The 25,835-nt window shown below is 38.6% G+C and overlaps 1 protein-coding gene across 3 annotated transcripts in view; it reads right to left on the reverse strand.

The window, feature by feature from the left end:
* Adck1 (aarF domain containing kinase 1) overlaps positions 1–25,835 on the reverse strand; it is a 375,938-nt gene that overhangs the window by 261,693 nt on the left and 88,410 nt on the right. For all 3 annotated transcript variants that reach the window (XM_090379667.1, XM_090379666.1, XM_090379665.1), the window contains exon 3: positions 16,174–16,257. In XM_090379667.1, the coding sequence (XP_090235793.1) occupies positions 16,174–16,257 (84 nt within the window). The remainder of the gene's footprint in view (positions 1–16,173; positions 16,258–25,835) is intronic.

Consider the following 25,835-nt stretch of genomic DNA (forward strand, 5'->3'; position numbering starts at 1 on the left):
GAAAAGAGTGGGGAAAAGAACCGAACCTTGGAGACCACCAGCATTAGTAGAAAAGTTAGAAGACAGAGAGCCGTCTACCATCACTCTCAGTGAGCAGTCAGAGAGAGAAAACTGGATACCCAATTAAAAAGTACAGTTGGCAAACCATAGAATGGAAGCTTATTTAGAAGACCTTTATGCCAAACACGATCAAAAGCTGCTGAAATGTCAAGAGCAATGGCTTGAGTTTCACCAAACTTTTCCATTGAATTTGTCCATAGATGGGTAACATAAGCCAGAATATCACCAGTTTCCAGGACAACACTGACGGAATCAGTACTGGCGATCATTGATCAGATGAAAGATTTCTAGATAGTTTTAAGAGTTGGCAGTTAATAGATTTCTCCATTACTTTGGAAAGATTGTTTGTTTGTTGTTTGTTATTTGGTTTTTAGGAGCATTATCAACTAAGGCCATATTGCTCCGGGATATGCGGTGGTCATTCCCTGACCTTTCCGCATGTTCCGTATTTGGTGGTGACGGGCTCAAACCCCGGTCTAATCAAGAAGCGTGTGCTACGCACTGCTGCTCCTTCCCACCTGGCTAAGGAGGCACCTACTTTGGAAAGAGTAGAAGTAATCACAATGGGACAATAATTGGATGGAATGGATTTGTAGCCCTTTTTAGGAACTGGCTGGATATGAGCAAATTTCCAAGCAGAAGGAAAAACACCTTTGGAATAAGAAAGTGAGAAAAGGCGACTCATAACAGGAGTAGGTTCAGAAACACAAGTTTTGAGAACAAGTGGAGAAATGCCATCAGGACCTGGAGCTTTCTTAGCATCAAGATTCACCAATTTATTCTGACATCCTTTTGACGGAAAACTACAGGATTCATTGAATGGAGTGTACTGAGAACGGTTTGAAGTGATTTACCAAGATTATCAATACATGAGTTGAAAGACAAATAGGATGCTAACAGGTCAGCTTTATCTTTGGCTAATGTGGTAACAGAACCATCTGGTTTTGACAGAGGTCGGAACAGAGATGGGCAAAAATTGCCTTGAATAGTTTTCAAAAGAGACCAGAATGTGTGGCTTCCATTTGGACAAGAAGCAAGTTTTCTACTCTTAGCCTGTTCAAAATCTAGTCTGGATTGATTAATAACTGCTTTACAAAGTATAAAAAATACTTAATAATAATTTTTATTATTACGCACTGTCACTTATAAAAACGTAGTACTGGGAATATTTTATCATAAAAAATCAGTACTATTATATGATTTCAAAGAATATAGGCTTAGGGGTTCGCAGTAAAAATATTATGTTAAAAGGGGTTCGCGAGTCAAAAAAGGTTGGGAACCACTGCTGTTGCACGTAAATATTTTAGTTAAGATTATACAAATAACTTACATTATTTGCATAATCATATGTTACTGCCACATCATCACTACCCAGCTCTACTGTACTGTATAAAAGCAAAGCAGTCTTCAAAATCATACAGTAGATGTTTGCCTGCACTACAGCAGCAATGCCAACAACGTGGCAGGAAAAGGTGCTATTAGTGAAGATGTACTATCAGAACAGCAACAATGCAGCTGCAGCTATCAGAGACTTCCAGCATCAGAAGCACATAAGGCGTGGACCTATGACTGTTTGTACCATCCACAAAATGATTGTGAAATTTGAAGCAACAGGACATCTTGGTGTTCAACCAGGTAGAGGTCAAAAACGAGGACTCCTCTCATGTTGAAAATGTGGCAATGGCTGTTGTGCATTAGCAGAGGCATACGATAGAAAGCAAGCTTATGCAGCATCAGCCAAAAAAAAAAAAAAAAAACCCTCCCATTTCACTCCTCCATTCGTTCCAAATGCCTGTCCAGCTCAGCCTTAAATTTATATAGGCTATCAACTTCCACAGCACAAAAGATGGAAGTCTGTTCCACCAATCAACTACCCGCTGGCTAAAGGCAAATTTCTGCACATCTATTCTACAACTATTCAAATCTGCACATCTATTCAAATTGAGGAAAACACACGGTGTCTTTCCTCAATTTGAAACTGTGCCACTCCTCTCAGGTTCTTAATCTGAGCAAGAGGAAAAGTTTCATCAGCATTCAGGCTGCTCAACCCATTCAAGCCTTATACACCTCAATCGGATCACTTCGCAGGTGCCTACTCTCCAGGTGCCTATACAGGGTGTCTCAAAAATATTAGTACAAACGTTTAGGGGCAGTAGGTAACATCTAAAGAAATGTGAATCACATAGGAACCCATAACCGGAAACATCACCGTAAGTCGGTAGATGGCACGGTAGTCGCTGCACGAAAAGCATGCATCGATATATACGAACTGTGAGCTGGCAGACATGCACCTAGTGTATGGATTAGCAGAGGGCAATGGACGAGCCGCTCAACGAATTTATGGAGAAAGCTTCCCAGACAGACATGTACTGAACCACCGTTATTTTCCAGCCTATGTTTTGTTCACGGATGAGGCTTATTTCACTCGGGAAGGCTTAATCAATCAGCACAATGCTCATGTGTGGGCTCACGACAACCCACACAGTGTGCGCCTCCATGCGGCACAACATCACTTCACAATAAATGTGTGGGCAGCTATGGTCGGTGACTGCTTAGTCAGCCCATACCTGTTACCATCCTGCATGAACTCCGCTAAATATCGGATCTTCCTTGAACAAGTTCTACCAGGGTTACTTGACGATGTTCCAGCAAATGTGAGACGCAACATTTGGTTTCAACATGACGGGACGCCTACCCATTATGGGAGGTGTGTTCATGACCATTTGAACAGGCGTTTTAGGCGTCGATGGATTGGCTGTGGTGCACCCGTTGCCTGGCCCCCATGCTCACCTGATTTATCGAGTCTTGATTTTTTTGTGTGGGGGCCCTCAAATCTATCGTGTATGAATCGCCTGTGGAGACGGAAATGGATCTATGGCGAGACTCACCTGCACTGCTGCTACTGTCAAAGAAACTCCAGGTGTGTTCGACCGTGTCTGACAATTGATGCTGCGTCGGTGTCACGCATGCATCGCGTCTCATGGTGGAACCTTCGAGCATCTGTTGTAACATCACGAAATGCATCCATCTGGTACTCCATTGTTAATATTATGTCAAATAAATGTTTGCCACTAATTACGGTCTTGTGTCATTTCTGATTCTTGTGCGTCTGCTGCTACTACTTTCCCGTGACGTTTCCGGTTATGGGTTGCTATGCGATTCACATTCCTTTAGATGTTACCTACCTCCCCTAAACATTTGTACCAATATTTTTGAGACACCCCTGTATATTTCCTCCAACAATTTGTCTAATTCTTCCTTGAATTTATTCAAACTGTCCACTTTCACAATAACAAATGGAAGTTTGTTCAAACAATCGATCGCCCACCTGCTGAAAGCAAACCACCACACATCTATTCTGCAACCATCCTTCATCAATTCGAATTTATGACCCCTTGTGTGTGAAGTCTGAAAAAGAGGAATGCCATCAGCATTGAGCTTGCTCAATCCATTTAAAGCCTTAAACACATCAGTGATCACATTGCAGGTGCCAAGTCTCCAGATGCTGCAATTTGCAGAACTGAAGTCTGTCTTGGTAGGACCACCCTTTCATTTCTTTCACTAATCTCATTGTGACTCTGCACCCTTCCCAGCAGATCTACATCCTGCCTAAAATGAGGCCTCCAGATCTGTATGCAAAACTCAAGATGTAACCCAACCATTGCCTTATATAAAGGGATCATCACCTCCTGATCCCTGACAGCAAAGTTCCTAAATCATTGCAAAATACCAATAAGCTGTCCTGACAGCCTATCTACATTGCTCAGAGAACTTCATTTCTGAATTACCCTTAGGTTTTTTTTCATTTTCCCCTACCCTGAATGTATTACCACAATTGGCATATAAATCTGGGATGTACTACCTGTATGCAGTACCTTGCTTTTATCTAAGTTATACTTCAACTGCCATTTCTCAGCTCATTTGCCTAATTTTTTTTAGATCTTGTTGCAGAAGCTTACCCTGTATAATACATAGGGGATACATATTCTCATCAATGTGATGATGAATACCTAAAGGATTACTAATGGATTACAAACAGGCATTTCAATAACTTCAAGTAGTATAGAATTTTAAAAAATGATAAGAAACACAACTGATCCTTTTATATAGTTTTATATAGTTTATATCCTTTTAGAAACATATAGTGCACAACATTAGAAAGTCACTAAAATACTCCATAACAACTGATGTCATAAAAAAATAATCAATCACAGAAATAATTACGTATTCAATATGCAGAATTGAAACAAGTTTGAAAAATCTTATTCAATTTTCAAAGAGATTTACATAGCAGTAGTAGTAGTAATGGCAAATGGTGCAAGAAAGCAAGATTAAATAGCATCAGAAAAAAAAACAACTCGTTAGTTCATCGATCCATAACCTCCAAGGATTTGCCTAGTTCTGCATTGAATTTATTCAACCCATTAACTTCTGCAACAACAGGTTGAAGCCTGTTCCAACAATCAACCACTGGCTGAAGGAAAACTTCTGCACATGTATCCAGCAACCAACCTTCGTCAACTTGAATTCATGCACCTTCAAGCGTGCAATTTCAGAAAGTTTAAGAATACCATTAACATTCCACTAACTCAATCCATTCAAGGCTAAGTTTCAATAGCAAAAGCTTAATTTCACGGTATTTTAAGACATTCTATAATTTATCTAATGTCCATTCAAGACTTCAAACATGTCAATCCGATCTCCCCGCAGGTGCCCTGTCTCAAGACGCTGCAGTTTTCAGAATTGAAGCCTTTCTAGGTAAGAGCACCCTTTTGTTCCCTTCACCAGTCTAGCTGTCCTTCTCTGCAGATGTTTCAGCAGATCTACCTCCTTCCTCAAGTTAGGCCTTCAGACCTGTATGCAGTACTCAAGATGCAGCCTAACCATGGCTTTATACAAAAGGATAATCACCTCCTTATCCCTGCTAGAAAAGCCATGTCTGCACTGCTCAGAGAATTTCAGGTCTGACTGCACAATTACCCCCAGGTATCTTTCATTCTCCACACCACCCTGAGTGTAGCACCACACAGTTGATAAGTTAGTCTGGGGGTTACTGCTACCCATATGCAGTACTTTGTATTTGTCAATGGGTCGATGGGCTGAGAAATGGCAGTTAAAGTTTAATATTGACAAATTCAGTACCTTGCATTTGTTAATATTTAACAGCACTCAGTATCACGTATGGTATGAAGTTCAAAGAAGACAGAAGATACGTATTGATTGATATTACAATTGAATTTCTCCAGATTGTTATTTTCAAAAAATACGTGTAAGTTTGGAGATGCAGAGTCAATGGGTGCCTAGTATTTGAAGCACATCTCTCTCTCTCTCTCTCTCTCTCTCTCTCTCTCTCGTAGATAGAAGAAGAAACAATGTCTATGATACAGAGAGCAGAGAGATTTTGCAAGAGATGGATCATTAATTAACCTGACTACCCTCTTTTGAATAGTCTAGAAACTTGAGAGGTTTTGGGGCACCACACCAAATGTGGGAGCAATATTCCATGGTAGGTTATATTTTGAGATTTGCACAGAGTGAATAGTTGTTAAGAAGAAAAGTAATGCTAAGAGTGGGGGGGGAGAGAAACAGTTTTTTTGATGTAGACGAAGCAATATTTTTGAGATGTGCTTAAGTCAAAAGAGAGAGAGAGATTAAAAGTTAGAACTTAGAAGTTACTAAACTCCTAGCATTGGTGTACACGCAAGTATACATGCACCTGTTTCTATTCTTAGCTACCCTAACACAATCCATGTGTTTACTTGTCCCGCAATGACTCCCAGCAGTCTCTGAAATATCCTGCATCTTGTTTTTCCAAATTCCAAAACATCCCACAGATGTTCAATTGAACTGAGGTTGGGAAAATTTGGAGGCCAATCAAGATGGGTTATAGCATCATTACATTCCTCCAACCACTCGTGCGCGGTGTGGGCCAATAACATGGTGCATTATTAGCCTGGAAGATCCCGTTTCTGTCCAGTAAAAAAAAGCAACATGTCAGGTGCACATGGTCTTCTAAGAGTTGCCGGTAGACCTCACCATTGAAAGGTTAGCCCATACGCACCACGGATCCTAGTTCTTGTCCCATGTCCCACATTAAGCAACTACCGCCATACACATGCATCATGGACTTGCTTGCACCACGCGCAAAGGCATTCACTGGCATGTTGCACCAGATATTTGGACTTGTCCAGACCGCAAACTCATTTCCAGTCTTCCAGTGTCTAACCAACATGTTGTTGACAGCACAGCGATTGCTGTCGCTAATGATTAGTAGTGAGGATGGGGTCTCTCTTGGGTTGTCTGCTGCAGAACCCTATACAAGTGTGTGGTGCATTGTCATTTTGGATATTAGTCTTCTAATCCCCATATTGTACAGGGCGCCTCCATAGCCAGGTGGGAAGGAGCAGCAGTGCGTAGCACACGCTTCTTGATTAGACCCGGGTTCGAGCCCATCACCACCAAATATGGAGGATGTGGAAAGATCGGGGAATGACCACCGCATATCCCCTTAGTTGCTAATGCTACTAAAAACCAAATAACAAACAAATAACAACAATAACAACCATATTGTACTGCAATGTCAACTGTCACACAGTGACCTGTATTTGAACCTGTACAATGCACAGCACCCTTTGCAGGCACCTCTGTAGCCAGGTGGGCAGGAGCAGCAGTGCATAGCACACACACTTCTTGATTAGACCGGTGTTTGAGCCCGTGACCAACAAATACGGAGGATGTGGAAAGGTCAGGGAATCACCACTGCATTATCCCCGGAGCAATATGGCCTTAGCTGCTAATGCTTAGTTGCTAACACACAGCACCCTTTGCCTACCATGAACATCGACTTTGCATAATCCTTTACAATTCTGTCTGCAGGAGGTGGTTTAACCTGTTTGACACCATTCTTTGTACACCTTAACCATAGCAGACCATGACCAGCCAACAAGAGCCAACAAGACATGCTATTTCCAATATGGAAGTACCCAATGCACAAGCTCCCACCACCATGCCATTCTGAAATTCTGTGATATCTTTACTATGTCCTATAACTGCTACTTTATCACACTGACTTGCACAACCATATGCAAATTACCACTGCTCTAGCATAGGAAGCTGTTCATCTTTTTATACTGCGAGCTATGTGGCATAGCCCATTACAGATAGGCTGGTCATAATTCAGTGATCACCGAGTGTATATCTTACTAAAAACAAAATCTTATGATATAATTAATTTAAATTTTTTTATTTCAAATCATAAAGCCAGCAAAGGTAAAGGTTTTGTTCATTGAAGGTGAATGACTGAAATAGTTTATACTTAAAAAGATTTTATGCTTAAATCCTGAAATTGCTGAAGAGAATTAGCCACAAAAAAAAAAAATTACTGGCTTTATAAGCCAGTATTTTTTTTTTAAATATACATTATTATTAACCCCAGGGGCTCACATCTGGTGAGTATGGGCTTGGCACATCCAGGTTCCTCAGCTGGATATCATCATTCTTCTCTTTCTTGGAGATTCCTTTTTACTTCTGATTCTCTCTCTCTCTCTCTCTCTCTCTCTATATATATATATATATATATATCTCTCTCTCTCTCTCTGGGTAACTCAGGAATTTGTTCTAGCTGGTGAAGCATAAGCCTCAGGCTTCCTTGCACCATATGGAAAATAATAATTTGCAATTGATATCCCAAATATTTTACAATTAAAATAACCATTAAATTGTCAAGTACTGCAATGACAGTGTAGCTGGTCACTAACTGATGAGAGACTAGAAATCTTATATAAAAAAATATGAATACCCTTTTAAACAGAAATTTTGTTTATTTGTAGTGCAAAAACTTTAGAAAAACTTTCACTCTGTGGTTTTAAACACTTTTCTTCCTTTCCTACAGTAAATTTTATTTGTAAAGCATCTTATTATTTTATTTTATATATTTTTTTCGTACTGCAAATGTTTAAATCCTGAAATTATTGAGGAGAATTAGAAGCAAAAAAAAAAAAAAAAAAAAAAAAATTGGGCATATAAAGCCCTTCATTTTTTAAATAGACATTATCATTTGCCATCCCAAATATTTTGCATTTGAAATAGCCATTAAATTGTCAAGTACTACAATGACAGCATGGCTGGTCATTAACTGCAAAGAGACCAGAAATCTAATTTAAATAAATCTTCAGATCAGAGCAGAAGTGTTGTTTGAGTACAAAAATATAGCAATTTGTAGCTTGACTGGTTTCTTGGGAAATACGCTGATGCTACAGCTTTTAGAATGTGGAAAGTTATTGTAGCAATATTAATGTGAATTCAGTAGTTCTCAGTGAGGAATCATGAATTCCCCAATCATGGCAGTTATTTTTTTCCCAGATATTGAAGAGGATTCATTTTGTTATATTTCAATCTGCAGCAACAGCAATGATTTCATTATTCAATGAACTTGGATGAATATTTTTATTTAGAAAAAACACACACTAGTTAATAACCTCAGCAAAATTTCTCAACGGCCACATCTGAAATATAGTCAGCACAACTACAAAGCTGTGTGCTGACTACCTTATATGGCTGTCATGTAGTATAAACAAAAAAATTATGTTATTTATTTAAAAATATGCCAATTAAAACCTGTTGATTTACAGTGGTGGACAAAAAAACTGCATCACCTTAAAAAAAAGTAATATTTGCGGTGAAACATATAAGATATTGTTTGATTAAAGTCATTTTGTTTGTTGCAAAGCAAAGATATTGCATCAGTTAACACTTCTATTGCATCAGACAATAATTGCAGAGTATTGCATCAGCAGTTTCTATAATTGCAGTTTCTATAATTTCTATAATTCCAAATACAGCATTGGAAGGGTATACACACTCATTAGTATCCTGTTTTGAGTAGGTGTAAGCATGGCTCCATATGTTCAGTTGACACCAAGAAAAAAAGGTGTAGCTGTTGCTCTCTCCCAGGAAGGGCTTTCTATGCATGCTATCGCTGATAAAATAGGCTGCCACCAGTGAACAGTCCTGGATCAGACAGTAAGAGAGTGACTATGCCTTCCCAAGGCTGAGGCACCTCCGTAGCCAGGTGGGCAGGAGCAGCAGTGCGTAGCACACGCTTCTTGATTAGAGAGTTGGTTTGAGCCTGTGACCACCAAATACAGAGGATGCGGAAAGGTCAGGGAATGACCACCGCATATCCCCGGAGCAATATGGCCTTAGTTGCTAATGCTCCTAAAAAAACAAATAACAAACAAACATTCTCAAGGTCGATATTTGAAACGGCTATGCTTTCATAATCGCCATGCTAGTGCCCATGATCTAAAACTGGGCTTTGAGATGGCCTCTGGTGTTGAAACAAGTGCACGAACTATCCAAAGACGGCTTTCGGAATGTGGTCTGCATGCCTATCGACCCAAGAAGAAGCCTTTATTGACCCAACAAATGAGGACGAAGCAACTTGCTTGGGCTAAAACGCATATTTCATGGAAAAAAGAGCAATGGGGCTTTTCTGAAGAATTGAAATTCAACTTGCATGGCTCAGATGGGAAGCGATATATCAGAAGATGAAAATTGGAGGCATGCCATCCTGAATGCATAACACTGACTGTAAAGTTCCCCACCGGTCAGATGGTCTGAGGATGCATAACAAGCAAAGGGGTGGGGCAAATTAAGATTATTAATGGAACAATGAATGCAGAAACCTACACTGCTATCTTGGAAGAGCACTGCTATCCTGAAACCCATTATTAGGGATCGCCACACAGATGTCCAAAACTGCATTTTTCAACAGGACTCACCACACAGCAAAATTGGTAAGTTTTATGCTATTTAGATTTAATGATTAGTTTGTCTTCTTATCTCACAAGGCTTAAAACATACTTACACCAATGTTTTCCCTCATTTTTTTTCCCTTAAGGTGCAGTTATACCTCAGAAATGCTGGCATTACAGTGTTGGACTGGCCTGGCAACAGTACAGATTTGAGCCCTATTGAAAATTGCTGGTACATAATGTCGTCTAAAATTGCTCAGAAGAAGCCAACAAGTAAGATTCAGCTGCAGGAGAGCATTGTGAGGGTGTGGTACCACGAAATTGGGCAACCGTGTATCCAGAAGTTGATTAACCCTATGCCAGATCGTTGCAAGGCTGTAATTGCAGCTCGAGGAGGAACAACAAAATATTGAGGACTTATTTTGCTGATTTACAGTACATAATACTGTTACGTTAACTTGTCATTTTAGTTTGTACATATAAATGCAATAAAATGTATGTTTGGTTGTCGTGATTGCCATTTGCATGATTTCTCATATTTCCATTAATTACACATTTCACCCTTTGGGAAGATATTTATGGCAATTAGGTATATTGGGTGGAGCTTTTTATTGGATTTAATTCACAGAGATATATATCCCATCTAACAAATGTATTTCAAACATTTCTCAACCCACAATGCAGTGCAAAACAATTATTTGCAAAATTCACAAGTGATGCAGTTTTTTTGTCCACCACTGTATAAGCAAAAGCAATATTTACAAGTACTAACAAGGTCCATACTTAAAATCTTCTGAAATATACATGGTGTTTATAAATGGTGGGAACACTTTCAGTAATTTATTGCACAAAGACTAGGACAGATATCAGTGTCATATACATACCTTGTGAAAGAGAAAATGTCAAAGTTTTTTTTTAAATCACATCACATCACAGCAATTCAATGAGGGAACCATATGTCATACGGTAATCGAATTCTTGCCATACCCTGTCCAGCATATCCTGTGTGATCATGGTGGTAGCTTCTTCAATTCTCTGCTTAGTTCCTAGACGTGATGTGGCAAATGTGGTATATAAACATTTTTATGTAGCCCACAAGAAGAAATTATTCTTTCTTTCAACTTTGTTGAAACCATCTTTCAACAAGGCTATGCGTGTGGTAGAGGTACGATATGTAACACCAACTGGCACTGAATGATGGAACTACACGCCTCAGCAGTGACAAATGGGAAACTTTCATGTTTTCTGTTTCACATGATATAATAAGTAAATGGTATTTCACTTACTCCATGTGCAATAAATTATTGAAAGTGTTCCCACCATTTATAGACACCCTGTATATAAATAAACAAAATGTTAGATGCCATCAGGTATAATATTTACAGTATTTCATTAATGATGAAAACTGTATCTAAAATCAATAAGAAGCTAAATTATATGGAAATTATATCATTTGCAGAGATATACAGGGCATTTCAAAACATGTGGTCTATACTTTTGGCATCAATTTAAGACATGAAAAAATTGACAAAAGTTTATGTAAACAGAAGCACATCTGGAACTGCTTTGTTTCCCTTTTTTCTGTTCCATAAATTATCTGGTAAAAAATACCTGTCGGTCTTTGAGAGCAAGTAGGTAAGCATAAAAGTTATTTACTATTCATTCTGGTGTACATATGAAATTGTAATTTACTATTCATAACTTCTTATCATAAAATCAGTTCTAAAGTGCATTCAGTGAGAGAGAAAAAAAAAAAAACTTGAAAAGCCTTTTACTATTAAGTGATAGAGTATATCTGAAGTGACGTGACGATGGAGACTTAGTCAAACCAAGAAATGATGGACATTCATCTCACATATGAAGCAGAAAGTTTTCTGGATCACTGTTTCTCACTAATCTTGTATATCTGTTCTTTGACTTTTCAAAGAACAGATATACAAGATTATTTAACAAGTATATTTCAGGAAGTGGTAGATCAATCAGTATGTGAATCATCTACCAGAAAGATCCTGCAGACAGCAACCAAATGATATAGCGTATAAAATATAGTGTTTCCTGTCTAGAGGTGCCGAGGGTCTACCCCAACTCCGCATCGTAACATAATACAAACTCTGTGATGGCCAGATAAAGTGTATATTGCATGGTTTTTGTGTGGTGTTAGGTTATGTTGTTCATCTGGCAATAGGACTCATGGAGCACCATCAGTCCCTAGTTTTCATACGGTGCAAGAAGCCAGGCCAGGTAGTAGTAGTAGTATTAGTAGAGGCATGTGATGCAAGAAAGCATCAAGCGTATGAGCTTAAGTAGCATCAGCCAAAAAAAAAAAAAAAAACAATTTCACATATCCATTCTCTCTAAAAGTTTGTCCAGTTCCTCCTTGAATTTATGCTGGCTAAAGGCAAATTTCTGCACATGTATTTTACAACTTTCTTTCCTCAATTTGAATTTATGCCCCACACCCCTCAGGTTCGTAATCTGAGCAAGCGGAAGAATCCCATAAGAATTCAGCCTACTCAACCTTCAAAGACTTGTACACCTCAATCAGATCACCTCACAGGTACCTAGTCTCCAGAAGCTGCAATTTGCAGAACTTAAGCCTTTCTTAGTAAGAGGACCCCTTCATTCCCCTCAACAAGCTTATTGCCCTTCTCTGTACTGGTGCCTCCATTGCCGGGTGGGTATGGAGCAGCAGCAGTGCGTAGCACATGCTTCTTGATTAGACCGGGGTTCGAGCATGTGACCACCAAATATGGAGGATGCGGAAAGGTCAGGGAATGACCACCGCATATCCCAGGAGCAATATGGCCTTAGTTGCTAATGCTACTAAAAAATAACCAAATAACAACAAATTCTCTGTACTCACCCAAGCAACTCTACATCCTTACTAAAAAGGAGGTCTACAGACCTATATGCAATACAGATTAGGTGACTACGGTGGTCTGAGACAGTATTTAAATTCTATATGGTAGAACCAACTGATGATGTTACCAACAGCAAATTCAAAATGGGAAACATTCAAGGAAATAATAAATAAAAAAGATCTTTATTGTAAGGTTCACCGGTACACGCAGGTACCACAACTCTACAAATACCCCATCACGGCATCATGCCAGAGGTTAATCTTGGAAGCTGCTAGGCTTTTCATACCAACCAAGAAATATTGTTCAAGATTTAGCCCTAAATGGATGTCAGATGAACTAATTAGACATGTGACAGAGAAGAAAAATTCGTGGGATACATATAAATTAACAGGTGACACAGAAGCCTATGATAGATATAAGCTGGTCTGTAACCAAGTCAAAAAGGAGGTTAGGCAGGCAAAGGCAGATTACAAGAAATCTTTAGCAAAGGATTCAAAGAAGAATAGTAAAGAGTTCTTTACCTATATAAACTCTAGAAGGAAAGGGATGAATCAGATTGGTCCACTGGATATTGATGGTTCAACTGTTGATGATCCTGTTCATGTAGCTAACAAACTAAATGAATATTTTGCATCTACATTCACACATGAGGAGTTATTCAGGGAGGGAAACGTCAGAGGTGTATTAAACTCTGGCAGTAAGCTAGATAACCTTGTAATGACTGTGAGTAAAGTGGAGGAGAAACTGTCGAAAATAAACATACGAAAGGCACCTGGGGTGGATAGAATCTATCCAGTTATATTAAAGGAGGCATGAAAGGAAATAAGCAAACCCTTAGACATAATTATGAGAGCTTCATTGGACTCAGGGAAAGTAACCATGGACTGGAAATGTGCAAATGTGACCCCAATTCACAAAGGAGGATCAAAGGGAGAGACAGGTAATTACAGACCTGTTAGTTTATCTTCTATTCCAGGGGAATTAATGGAAGCACTGGTTAAAGAAGCATTGCAGGATCATCTAGACAAGACTTCAGTTATAGCTCGCACACAGCATGGGTTTGTTAAAGGAAAATCTTGTCTGACCAATTTGATTGGATACTATGATGTAGTCACAAAGGAACTGGATGCAGGGAATAACTTTGATATCATATATCGATGTTAGAATGGCTTTTGATACTGTTGCACATGGAAGACTGCTGCACAAATTGGAGCAGTGTGGCATTGGAGGCAAATTGCTGCTATGGATAAAGGGATGGTTGAGTGCGAGAAGACGGAGTGGTAATCAATGGACACTGCTCTTTGTGGACTAATGTTATTAGTGGAGTCTCCCAGGGTTCAGTTTTAGGTCCATTGTTGGTTTCTGTATTTATAAATGATACTGATGATGGTATATCATGCTTAATGTCCAAGTTTTCAGACGATACAAAGGTTGGCAGGGTTGTTAATGCCACTAAATGACAGTATGCTGCTGCTACAGGATCGAGAAAACTTGAGCAAATGGACTGAGAGGTGGAACTGAAGTTTAACATTGACAAATCTAAAGTACTGCATATGGGAAGCAGTAACCCGAGAGTAGCATATGAACTGTGTGGTACAACACTGACAGTGGTAGAGAGTGAAAAGGCCCTGGGGGTAATTGTGCAGGCAGATATGTTTTCTGAGCAGTGCAGGTGGTCTGCAAAATTAGCTATTGGTGTCTTGTCAATGATATACAGGAATTTTTCTAGCAGGAATAAGGAGGTTATTATTCTGGTGTAGGCAGAAAATGAAACTGAAGAATTGGAAATAAGCCAATTATGATATGCAACATTCTTCTCTTGAACAGCCTTAGCACATTTCTTGGAAAACCAAGGTTTAGATAAAGGACGAGATTTTAAGGTGGAATGTGGAATAAAGGATTCCATTCCTACAAGAATCATTTCACTGACACGATCTGAGCAAACTTTGACATCAGAAGTTTTGAAAGAGTAATCCGACCAAGGAAAAAATAAATAAATCTCGCAGGTCATCCCATTTTGCATTCTTGTAATGCCAAAGAACACAAAGTTGAGAATAGCCATGAGATAAAGGCTCCATTGGAGAAGAAACAATCACCAAGTTGATCTGAGATGCCTAAAGGACCACTCACTTCAACCATATACTTAGAAGGGTTGTTTGTGAGAAAAAGATCAAGGGTGTTGGCTCTATGGTTAGGATTGTCCAGTATTCTGGTAGGTTAATGTGAGGTCATTAGCAATTGCAAAAGCCTCAGCATCACGACCAGCTGGGTCTGTCAGAAAATGGAAGCCAGCTGGAGTTGTGAACATAAATCACCAAGGAATATTACCTCACTGTTAGGAAAGTTGGACTGGAGAAAGTCAAGTTGCAAAGGGAGGAAGTCAAAGAGCTCCAAGTGATTAGTGGAGTTGGGAGAATTGTAGAGACAACAGATGAATTTGACACAATGAGGTAGAGAGATTTTAAGCCAGAAAAGATCAAAAAGAGGAGATTCCAAATTATCAAGTCTCTGACAGGGAATATTGAAACAGACATATGCACAAGTACCACCTTTGAGGTAAAAGAAATCATAAAGTAAATAATTTTGGTAACTGAGATGAGCAGTGGTTGAATCAACCGATAACTGAGATTCTGTCAGAAAAAGTACATGGGGTTTGGCAGACTGTAAGTGGAAATGGACATCGCTGAGATTAGAACTGAGACCACATATATTTGTGAAATGAACTAGGAAGTGTTTGGGAGGGTTATTTTCGCAGATAAATTTGCTCTATTAGTTTGGCAATTCATGGCATATTCAGTGGTAAGAAAAAGAAACAGAGAATGGAGAGACACTGTTAGAGATGAGTCATTAATTAACCTAACTGCCCTCTTCTGAATGGAATTTAGAAGCCTGAGAGAGGTTTTGGGGACACCGCTCCAGATATCACGTGATTGGTTTATACATAACATCATTCTGTCCATTTCAGTGGATAACCAAAGTCTATTTGGAAGAGCATTTCCATGATAAAATGGATAGGCCATGGAGACCTTCTCCCCCATTAATTGGCTTGCTGGATTCCCTAGCCCTAAAATCCACCACTCAATTCTTACATGTGTCATAAGAAATTCATTTTTTACGTGAAAATCGCATTAAAATCACAATGCTTCCAATGTATTCAAATGAGATTGTCATCTTAAGCAATCCCTTTAGTAGGGTGGATAATTGTTGGAACCCAAAACAGGCTACAAGTCAGAAACAAGGTAATGTCAGCCAAACATTTCTACAAAATTTTACATTGCTTTAAGGTCTTAAATTGATACCAAAATAGCTAATATGTTAGGAAACACTTTGTACACCTTATCAAAACTTTACGACACTTAATTTTACAAGTTAAGTTTTGCCCAAAGATACAGTAAATTCTATTTATATAGCATGTCATTATATAGGAAACAGAAATAAGCATTAAAATTAGTAATAATAAAGTTTGAAAACTTAAAAATAATTATACAAAACTGTACCTCAGATATCACTTTTTTATAATTTTCAGCACTGCAATCCAGTTTCCATAAACTGCTTTTATAATCCACTGAAATTTTTACCACCTAAAAGAGACAAAAGCAAGTATTTTAATTTAATTTTTAAAACAACAGTCAATGTTCACAGAATGAGACAAAAAATTATCTAACAAATATTGGAAAAATATGTAAATACATCACTAAAATAATAATAATGATTATTATTAGTAGTAGTAGTACTGGCATACAAAGCAAGAAAGCAAGCTTATAAAGCATCAACCAAAAAAAAAAAAACTCCCATATCCTGTCATTCCTCTGCAATAATGTGTCTAATTCTTCCTTGAATTTATTCAAACTGCCCACTTCCACAAAAACAGATTGAAGTTTGTTCCACCGATTAATAACCCACTGGCTGAATGAAAACCGCCACATATTTATCCATCAACTATCTTTCCTCAATTTGAATTTATGTCCCCCCACGTGTGCAGTCTGTGCAAAAGAAAGATTGCCATCAGCACTGAGATTGCTCAATCCATTCAAAGCCTTAAACACTTCAACACTACATCTTGTTCCTTGCTTGTTCCAACAGTTCTACGTCTTTCCTAAAATGAGGCCTACAGACCCATATCAAATACTCAAGATAGTCTAACCACTGCCTTATATAATGGGATAATCACCTCCTTATCCCTGCTAGCAAAGTGCCTGTATATCACAGACAAAAACCCATTAGTTGTCATGGCAGCTTATCTGCATTGCTCAGTGAACTTCATACTTGGCTGCACAATTACCCCCAGGTCTTTTTCGTTTTCCTCTAACTCAGTGTAGAACCATACAGTTGGTACATTAATCTAGGATTACTGCTACCCATATCAGTAGTTGCAACCGTAATGCAATGCTAGAGACTTCGATTGCCATTTCTCAGCCCATCTGCCTAATTTCTCTACATCTTGTTATAGTAGCTTACCCTGATTATTGAAATTAACCACCCTGCCAATCTCTGTATCAACTGCAAACTTAGATAGTAAGCCTGATATACTTTCATCAATGTCATTAAAAAATACAGAAAACAAATGGGCCCAGCACTGAATCTTGGGGGGACTCCACTAATTTTGATAGAATATACTTGGATTTCAGGAAAGCTTTTGATAATGTTGCACAAGGAAGTACAAGTAAAAGCAGTATGGCATTAAGGGCAAGTTGCTTCAATGGATAAAAGGATGGTTGAGTGGGAGAAGACAGATTTGTTGTTATTTGGTTTTTAGGAGCATTAGCAACTAAGGCCATATTGCTCCGGTGCGGTGGTCATTCCCTGACCTCTCCGCATGCTCCGTATTTGGTGGTGACGGGCTCGAACCCCGGTCTAATCAAGAAGCGTGTGCTACGCACTGCTGCTCCTTCCCACCTGGCTACGGAGGCGCCTGAGGAGAAGACAGAAAGTGATAATCAATGGACACTGCTCTCCATGGGCTAATGTTATTAGTGGGGTTCCCCAGTGGTCCGTGTTGGCCCACTGTTGTTTTCTGTATTTATCAATGATATTGATGAAGTATATCAGGCTTAATGTACAAATTTGCAGACGATACGTAGGTTGGTAGGATTGTTAATGAGTAAGGATGGTATGCTGCTGCAACAAGATCTAGAAAAGTTGAACATGTGGGCTGAGAGGTGGCAGCTGAAGTTTAATACTGACAAATGCAAAGTACTGCATATGGGTAGCAGTAACTCCAGAGTAATGTACCAACTGTGCAGTACTAAACTCAGGGTAGTGGAGAATGAAAAAGACCTGGGTGGTAATTGTGCAGTCAGGTCATTTTCATTCTGCACTACCTGCATTGCGCAGTCAAATATGAAGTTTTCTGAGCAGTGCAGACAGGCTGCAAGAGTAGCTCATGGGGTTTTGTCAATGATATATAGGAATTTTGCTAGCAGGGATAAGGAGGTGATTATCCTCTTATATAAGGCGGTGGGTCAGGCCACACGTTGAATACTGCATACAGGTCTGGAGGAGAGGCCTCATTTTAAAAAAGATGTTGAGCTACTAGAATGAGTAGAAAGAAGAGCAATGAGTTTAGTGAGTGGAACAAAGGGTTGCTGTTACCAAGATAGGCTTAAGTTCTTCAAATTGCAGTGTCTGGAGACCTGAGAGGTGATCTTATTGGGATGTATAAGGCCTTGAATGGTTTGAGCAAGCTCAATGCTGATGGGATTCTTTCTCCTGCTCAGATCTAGCACCAGAGGGAGCATAAATTCAAACTGAGGAAAGACAGTTGCAGAACAGATATGCAGAAATTTGCCTTTAGCCAGTGGGTGGTTGATTTCTGGAACTTCCATCTGTCGCTATGGAAGTTGGCGGCTTAAATAAATTCATGGGTGAACTAGACAAACTTTTGGAGTGAATGAATGGGTGAAACAGGAAATTTTTTTTTTTTTTTTTTTTAATTGGCTGATGCTATATAAGCTTGCTTTCTTGCATACTAATGCTAATAACAATTGTCCTTGAACAGCAATGTCCATTAATAATCACGCTTTGTTACTGCATCATAGCATCCAATCAGACTGGTCAGACAAGACTGACCCTTAAAAAATCCATGCTGTGACTGCAGTATAACTATATCCATGCCTAGATGATCCTGCATAACTTCTTAAACCAGAGACTCCATTATCCCCCCTGAAACAGAAGTTAAGCTAACAGGTCTGTAATTACTAATGTCACGTTTTGATATCCCTCTGAGAATTCAAGATGCATTTGCACATCTCCAGCCCTTAGAAAACTCCGATGAATCCAAAAATGTTCTCATAATTATGGCTGCAGGTTTGTTTACTTCCATTGGTGCCTCCCATAATATAAATGGATAGATCCCATCCACCCCATGCATCTTTTTTATGTTAAGCTTCAACAAAATCATTTAGCGGCCTGATAGATTTTGACGAACTTTTGGCATACCCTCCTGAAAGCACTCCACATTCATGAATGTAGATGAAAAATACCTATTCAGTTTGTCAACAACCTGAGCAGGATTATCAACGGTAAAACAATCGATATCAAGTGAACCAATTCTTCAGCTTCCTTCTAGTGATTACATAAGCAAAGAAGCCTTTGCTACTGTTCTTTGCATTATTCGCCAGTGACTTTTCGTAATCTGCCTTAGCTTGTGTAACCTCCTTTGTTACTTGATTATAGATTATTTTAAATTTACTACAGGATTCTGTATCACCTGTCAATTTATAGTAGGGTTACCAGGTCCTATGTTTTTCCCATAAGCTTTATGTTTTTTTGATTGATTTTAGTGTTTACGTTTTTAATTTGCCTGTAAGTAGATTTCTTCCTTTTTTTTTCTTTTTACAATGAAAATTGTGTTTTAAACATCCTGGTAAATATAGTTAAAAGTTAGTTGCTAACATAACCATCAGATGACGCTGCAACGATTCAAAAACTGTTGTCAACAACGTTTTTTCAACAGTAGCCTACCATGAGAAAGGCAGAAGAAGTCACAGAACATATTGTTCTTTCACTTTCATTGTCCATTGTGTGGGAGAAGGATGCAATCTAGTTTATCATGTGTTGAAATGTGATGTTAATAAGTTATAGTAAGGAATATTGAACTTTACAGAAAGTTAATGTACATTGTGTGCTATTATTGGTATTTTTAAATATAAAAACACTTGTGTGCATTATTTCTTCTTAATAGTTCTTTCTTTCACAAACTGAGGGCAAGATCCGAGGAGAGATGTGGGCATTGGATTATTTGTTGATGAGGAAAGATTAACAAATTATTATATACCGTTAATTTATTTCTCTCCACATTTGAAATACATTGTTAAGCTGAGTTGCACAAATATTTGATATTTGTGCAACTTTTACTATTAACTTTTTTTTATTATTATTATTATTATTTTCAGATTGCCACTGAATAATTAGAATTAGCATTAGTAGAGGCATATGATGCAAGAAAGCAAGCTTATGCAGCATCAGCCAAAAAAAAAAAAAAAAAAAAACCCACATCCACTTCACCCCTCCGTTCGTTCAAAATACCTGTCCAGCTGAGCCTTAAATTTATTTAGGCTATCAACTTCCACGACAAGAGTCTGTTCCACCAACCAAATACCCACTGGTTAAAGGCAAATTTCCACACGTCTATCCTATATCTGTCTTTCCTCAATTTGAATTTATGCCCTCGCAGGTGATTATTCTGAGCAAGAGAAAGAATCCCATCAGCATTGAGCATGCTCAAACCATTCAAGACTTCATACACCTCTATCAGATCACCTCGCTGGTGCCTAGTCTCCAGACATTGTAATTTGTAACACTTAAGCCTTTCTTCGTAAGAGCACCCCTTTGTTCCATTCACTAATCTTGTTGCCCTTCTCTGTACTCGTTCCGGCAGCTCTACATCCTTCTTGAAATGAGGCCTTCAGACCTATAAACAGTACTCAAGGTGTGGCCTGACCATTGCCTTATACAAGGGAATAATCACCTCCTTATTCCTTCTATAAAAATTCCTGTATATCATTGACAAGACACCATGAGCTATTCTTGCAGCCCATCTGCACTGCTCAGAGAACTTCATATCTGCCTGCACAATTACCCCCAGGTCCTTCTCATTCTCTACCACTGTCAGTGTAGTACCACAGAGTTGATACATTGCTCTGGGGTTGCTGTTTCCCATATGTAGTACTTTACATTTGTCAATGTTAAACTTCATTTGCCACCTCTCAGCCCATCTGCTCAACCTTTCCAGATCCTGTTGCAGCAGCAGCATAGTGTCAGTAGTGTCCTTGACAACCATGCAACCTTTGTATCGTCTGCAAACTTGGACATTAAGCTTGATATACCATCATCAATATCATTTATAAATACAGAAAACAATAATGGACCCAACACTGAACCCTGAGGCACTCCACTAATAACATTAGTCCACGATGAGCAGTATCCATTGATTACCACTCTCTGTCCTCTCCCCCTCGATCACCCCTTTATCCATAGCAGCAATTTGCCTCCATTGCCACACTGTTCCAATTTGTGCAGCAGTCTTCCATGTGCAACAGTATCAAAAGCCTTTCTAAGATCCAAGTATATAATATCAAATTTATTCCCTGCATCCAGTTCTTTTGTGACTACAAAACCATGTTGTGTCCGAGCTATAACTGAAGTCTTGTCTAGATGATCCTGCAGTGCTTCTTTAACCAGTGCTTCCATTACATTTCCTGGAACAGAAGTTAAACTCACAGGTCTATAATTACTTGTGTCGGCCTTTGATCCTCCTTTGTGGATTGGGGTCACATTTGCACATCTCCAGTCTGTCGGTACCTCCCCTGAGTCCAAGGAAGCTCTCATAATTATGGCTAACGGTGTGCTTATTTCCTTTGCTGCCTCCTTTAATATAACTGGATATATCTCATCCACCCCAGGTGCCTTTCTTGTGTTTATCTTCAACAATTTCACCTCCACTTTACTCTCAATTATTACAAGATTCTCTAGCTTCCTGCCAGAGTTGAATACACCTCTGGCATTCCCCTCGCTAAATAACTCCTCGTGTGTGAATGTCGATGCAAAATATTCATTTTGTTTGTTAGCTACATGAGCAGGATCATCAACAGTTGATCCATCGATATCAAGTGGACAAATCTAATTCATCCCTCTCCTTCTAGAGTTTACATAAGTAAAGAACTCTTTGCTGTTTTTCTATGCATCCCTTGCCAAAGATTTCTCGTAATCTGCCTTCGCCTGCCTAACCTCCTTTGTAACTTGGTTACAGATCAACTTATATCTATCATAGGCTTCTGTGTCACATGTTAATTTATATGTATCCCATGCATTTTTCTTCTCTGTCATATGTCTCATCAGTTCATCTGACATCCATTTAGCCCTAAATCTTGAACAATATTTCTTAGTTGGTATGTAAAGCCTAGTAGCTTCCACGATAAGTTTTTTTGAATGCTTCCCATTTTGAATTTGCTGTTGGTAACATCTTCAGTTGGTCCCACTGTATAGAATTTAAATACTGTCTCAGACCATCGTAGTCGCCTTTACGAAAGCAATAACACTTCCCTTTACCCCTGATGTTAGTTACCTCTTTGAGTAAATCCCACTTCAGCACACTGTGATCACTGCCACCTAGTGGTTCCTTTATCTGCAGATTCTTAATGCATGAAGAATCACTACTGATATTCAAATCAAGAGTATTACTCCCTCTAGTTGCCTCCCAAACATGCTGATGTAGAAAACAATCATCCAATAAATTCACAAAAGCCTTGCTAGTGTGTGAGTAACCAACCCACAAATTCCAGTCAATATCTGGGAAATTAAAATCCCCCATTATTAGACTCTCTGATATACTGGCCCACTCTATTTCCCTGTAGAGTTTCTTATTATACTCATCAGAGTCATTAGGCCTACAGCACCCTCCTACTCTCAATTTTGATCTCCCAATGCTTATGTCACACCAACTGACTCGACACTTCACTGTCCACCGATGTTGACTGGCTTCACTTCCTTGGATTTTATGTGTTTCTTAACTAATAGCATAACCCCTCCTCCATTCCTATCCTGTCTATTCTTTCTTTAGACGTTGTACTCCCGAAATTCCAGTTCTGCAATCCTTATATCTGTGTGATACCACGTCTCTGATATCCCAACAATATCTTCCTTTGATGCTTTGAGCAATACCTCAAATTCATCAAATTTATTTACGAAACTCCTAGCATTGGTGTACACGCAAGTACACGTGCACCTGTTTCTATTCTTAGCTACCCTAACACAACCCATGTGTTTACTTGTACCACAATGACTCCCAGCAGTCTCTGAAATATCCTGCATCTTGTTTTTCAGGCTTCTGCCCATTAGAATAGAAGCAATGCGGGAATCACTTTCACCTCTGCCAGTGGCTACTGTTAATCTATTAGTCTTTGTATCCCCCAAGCTAGCAGTTTTTCGACCCACCTAACACTGCCTCGATAGCATCAGCAAATATTCTTGCACCTTTTCTATTTAAGTGTATCCCATCCCTGTAGAAGCAGTCTCTCCTGTTAACAAGTACAGTCCAGGATGAAAAAAATTCTACCCCTTGAGCCTTGCACAATCTTTCCAGGGCCGAATTGGTCGACAAGGCTCTCATCATATATATTCCCTCCTATCGTGTCTGGGCAGAATTGCAGACACTTTCAAATTCAACCCTAATTCACGGCTTTTTTTCAACAGTGACCTGTACTTGCTAAGTAATTCTGGCGGTCTCCTACTCTTGATATCATCAGTGCCAACGTGTACAATTATATCACCTTTTGTGCCCTTAAAAGGTGATATCCGCTCTACAACGTCATCAACCTTTGCCCCTGGCAGACATATCTTGGTCCTGTTCCACCTATCCTTTTTACAAAGCATGTACCCTGTTTCTAGAGTCAGCAACAACTAATAGTTCCTGTGGGACCAGCGCATTCTACCTTGGGGGTTGCCGCTGTGTTGCGTGATGAACAAGTGCAAGCTCTGGTGTTGATGTGGGCAGCTGAGAGCTTGATGGGTCCCTCAATTTAGTTCCTTTGAGGGCATCCACCCTGTCCTTCATGCTCTCATATAGGCCCATAACAACGCTGAGTTGTTGCCTGATTTCATTACACTCCTTGCATCGCGCACACACAAAGACATCCCCTATGGCAATATCATGTCCCATACCTGATTGCTCCACAAACATCATGCAAGCAGTGCATTTTAAAAGGCTGTGATTCAGAGGGCAACTACCCCCCTCAGTTCTCCTCTGAGCCATAGCACTCCCATTAGCTTGAGCCTTTTGCTTTGCTGCTCTGGTCTGAGTCATGATTTCAATTTAATTTCAATAAAATTTCAATTTTAGTATAAAATTATAACCCTAAACTTGTATCCCAACACAGTTATAACGGTATATATATTTTTTGGTATCAAGTATTAATTATCTACGAGTTCCCTTTATATAACTTCCGTATCAAGTTATGTATTAATTTATTATGTTACGTTTGTAATCTAAGTCGTTATATATATTTAGTTAAAAGTACAATTTAATTGACAGCGAAGTTTAACAAGTTTAACAGATTTTACTGATTAATTGACAATATGATACTATACTATACTAACGCTATCTAGTTCGGAATGATAGAATGAGTAAAGAATCCCAGTCCATTAGTCCTCCCAACATTCCTCCCAAGAAAAAGAAATTGCAGCATATGCAAGTCTATTTAAAGGGGTGGGAAGAAACTTTCACATGGGTGGCTCCAGCTTCTTCAGAGGATCGTGACTACTGCAAATTGTGCAACAAGAATTTTTCTGTCAGTCATGGTGGTCAATTCGACATTAAGAAGCATGCACAATACAAAGGACGTCAGCAAAAAGAAAAGGAAAATGTGTGTGTAAACAAGTTATCAAGCTATTTTGTTTTGAAGTAAATATAGAAAACATTGTACTGAAAACTTACAATTTTTTTTCTGTATCAGCTAACAGAACAAAAAACTTAGAATCATTTTTTGACTTTGTGGAGCTGGACTGGTCTGAATATGCTGTAGTTCCCATGTACCAACGAGATGATTGTCCTTATCACCAGCTGTCAAAAGATTACTTCAAAACTGGCCTGCTATTAAGAGCTATTTCCAAAGTATTGATGATTGCCCCAAATTTTTCTCCAAATTATTTCAAAGTGAGGATACAGATTCAGAAATATAATTGCAAGTGGTTTTTAACTTTTTTGTCAATGTTGGAGAATTCCTAGATGATACTACTAAAATTCTTGAGAAAAGTGACTTGATATTATGGATTCATACAAATCAATGACAATGATCAGAAATAAAATAAATCAAAGAATCGAGGATCAATACCTCGGAAATTCCGCAAAGCAATTTTTGAAAAAGTTACCCCAATGCAAACAGAAAGAGATTGTTGATGAATGTTGTGATTTTTATTCAAATCTATTGCAATACCTAGAAAAAAACTATGACTTCAGTGAGAAAAATAAGTGTTCTAAGTTAATAAACCTTTCTCTGCCAACAGAAGAAATTAAGTTTCAAGGTTTTGAAACGGCAATTGATATTTTTCAACTCAAAGAATGAATGAATAGGTTGAAGTTGCTGGAAAGTGTTAAGTGTACAGGAAGTGATGTACACAAGTGGCTTGATTTTTTTTCCAAAGTTCCTAAAGAAAATATACCCAATATCAGCAGAATAGTAGGATATTTGTTAAATATTCCTGGTTCAAATGCTGTAGTAGAATGGGTGTTTTCGTTAATGAAATTGAAGTGGACAGATGTCAGAAACAGAAGTCACCGAGAATTAATCGAGGCAGAGTTGCAGATTACAATGAATTTCTTTTTTATTATTATTATTTGGTTTTTAGGAGCATTAGCAACTAAGGCCATATTGCTCTGAATTTATTTTTTACATACAGAATTATATATTAAAACAGAATAAATAATTGTTAAAAAGGGCAAAATGTAAAAATAAGTACAATTAAAATATCAGACAATTTGAATATTTTCTTATATTTTTTAAAACTAATTTTATCAACAAAAATTTGCCTTTTTTTTTTTTTTTTTTTTTTTTAAGGAAAACCTGACAACCATAATTTATAGGTATCCCAATTTTTCTTCTCTGCCATGGGTCTCATCAGTTCATCTGACATCCATTTAGGTCTAAGCCTGGAATGGTATTTC

Source organism: Mastigoproctus giganteus, chromosome 8 (assembly GCF_048544385.1).
Source record: "Mastigoproctus giganteus isolate SK-2022 chromosome 8, ASM4854438v1, whole genome shotgun sequence".
NCBI classification, from domain to species: domain Eukaryota; kingdom Metazoa; phylum Arthropoda; class Arachnida; order Uropygi; family Thelyphonidae; genus Mastigoproctus; species Mastigoproctus giganteus.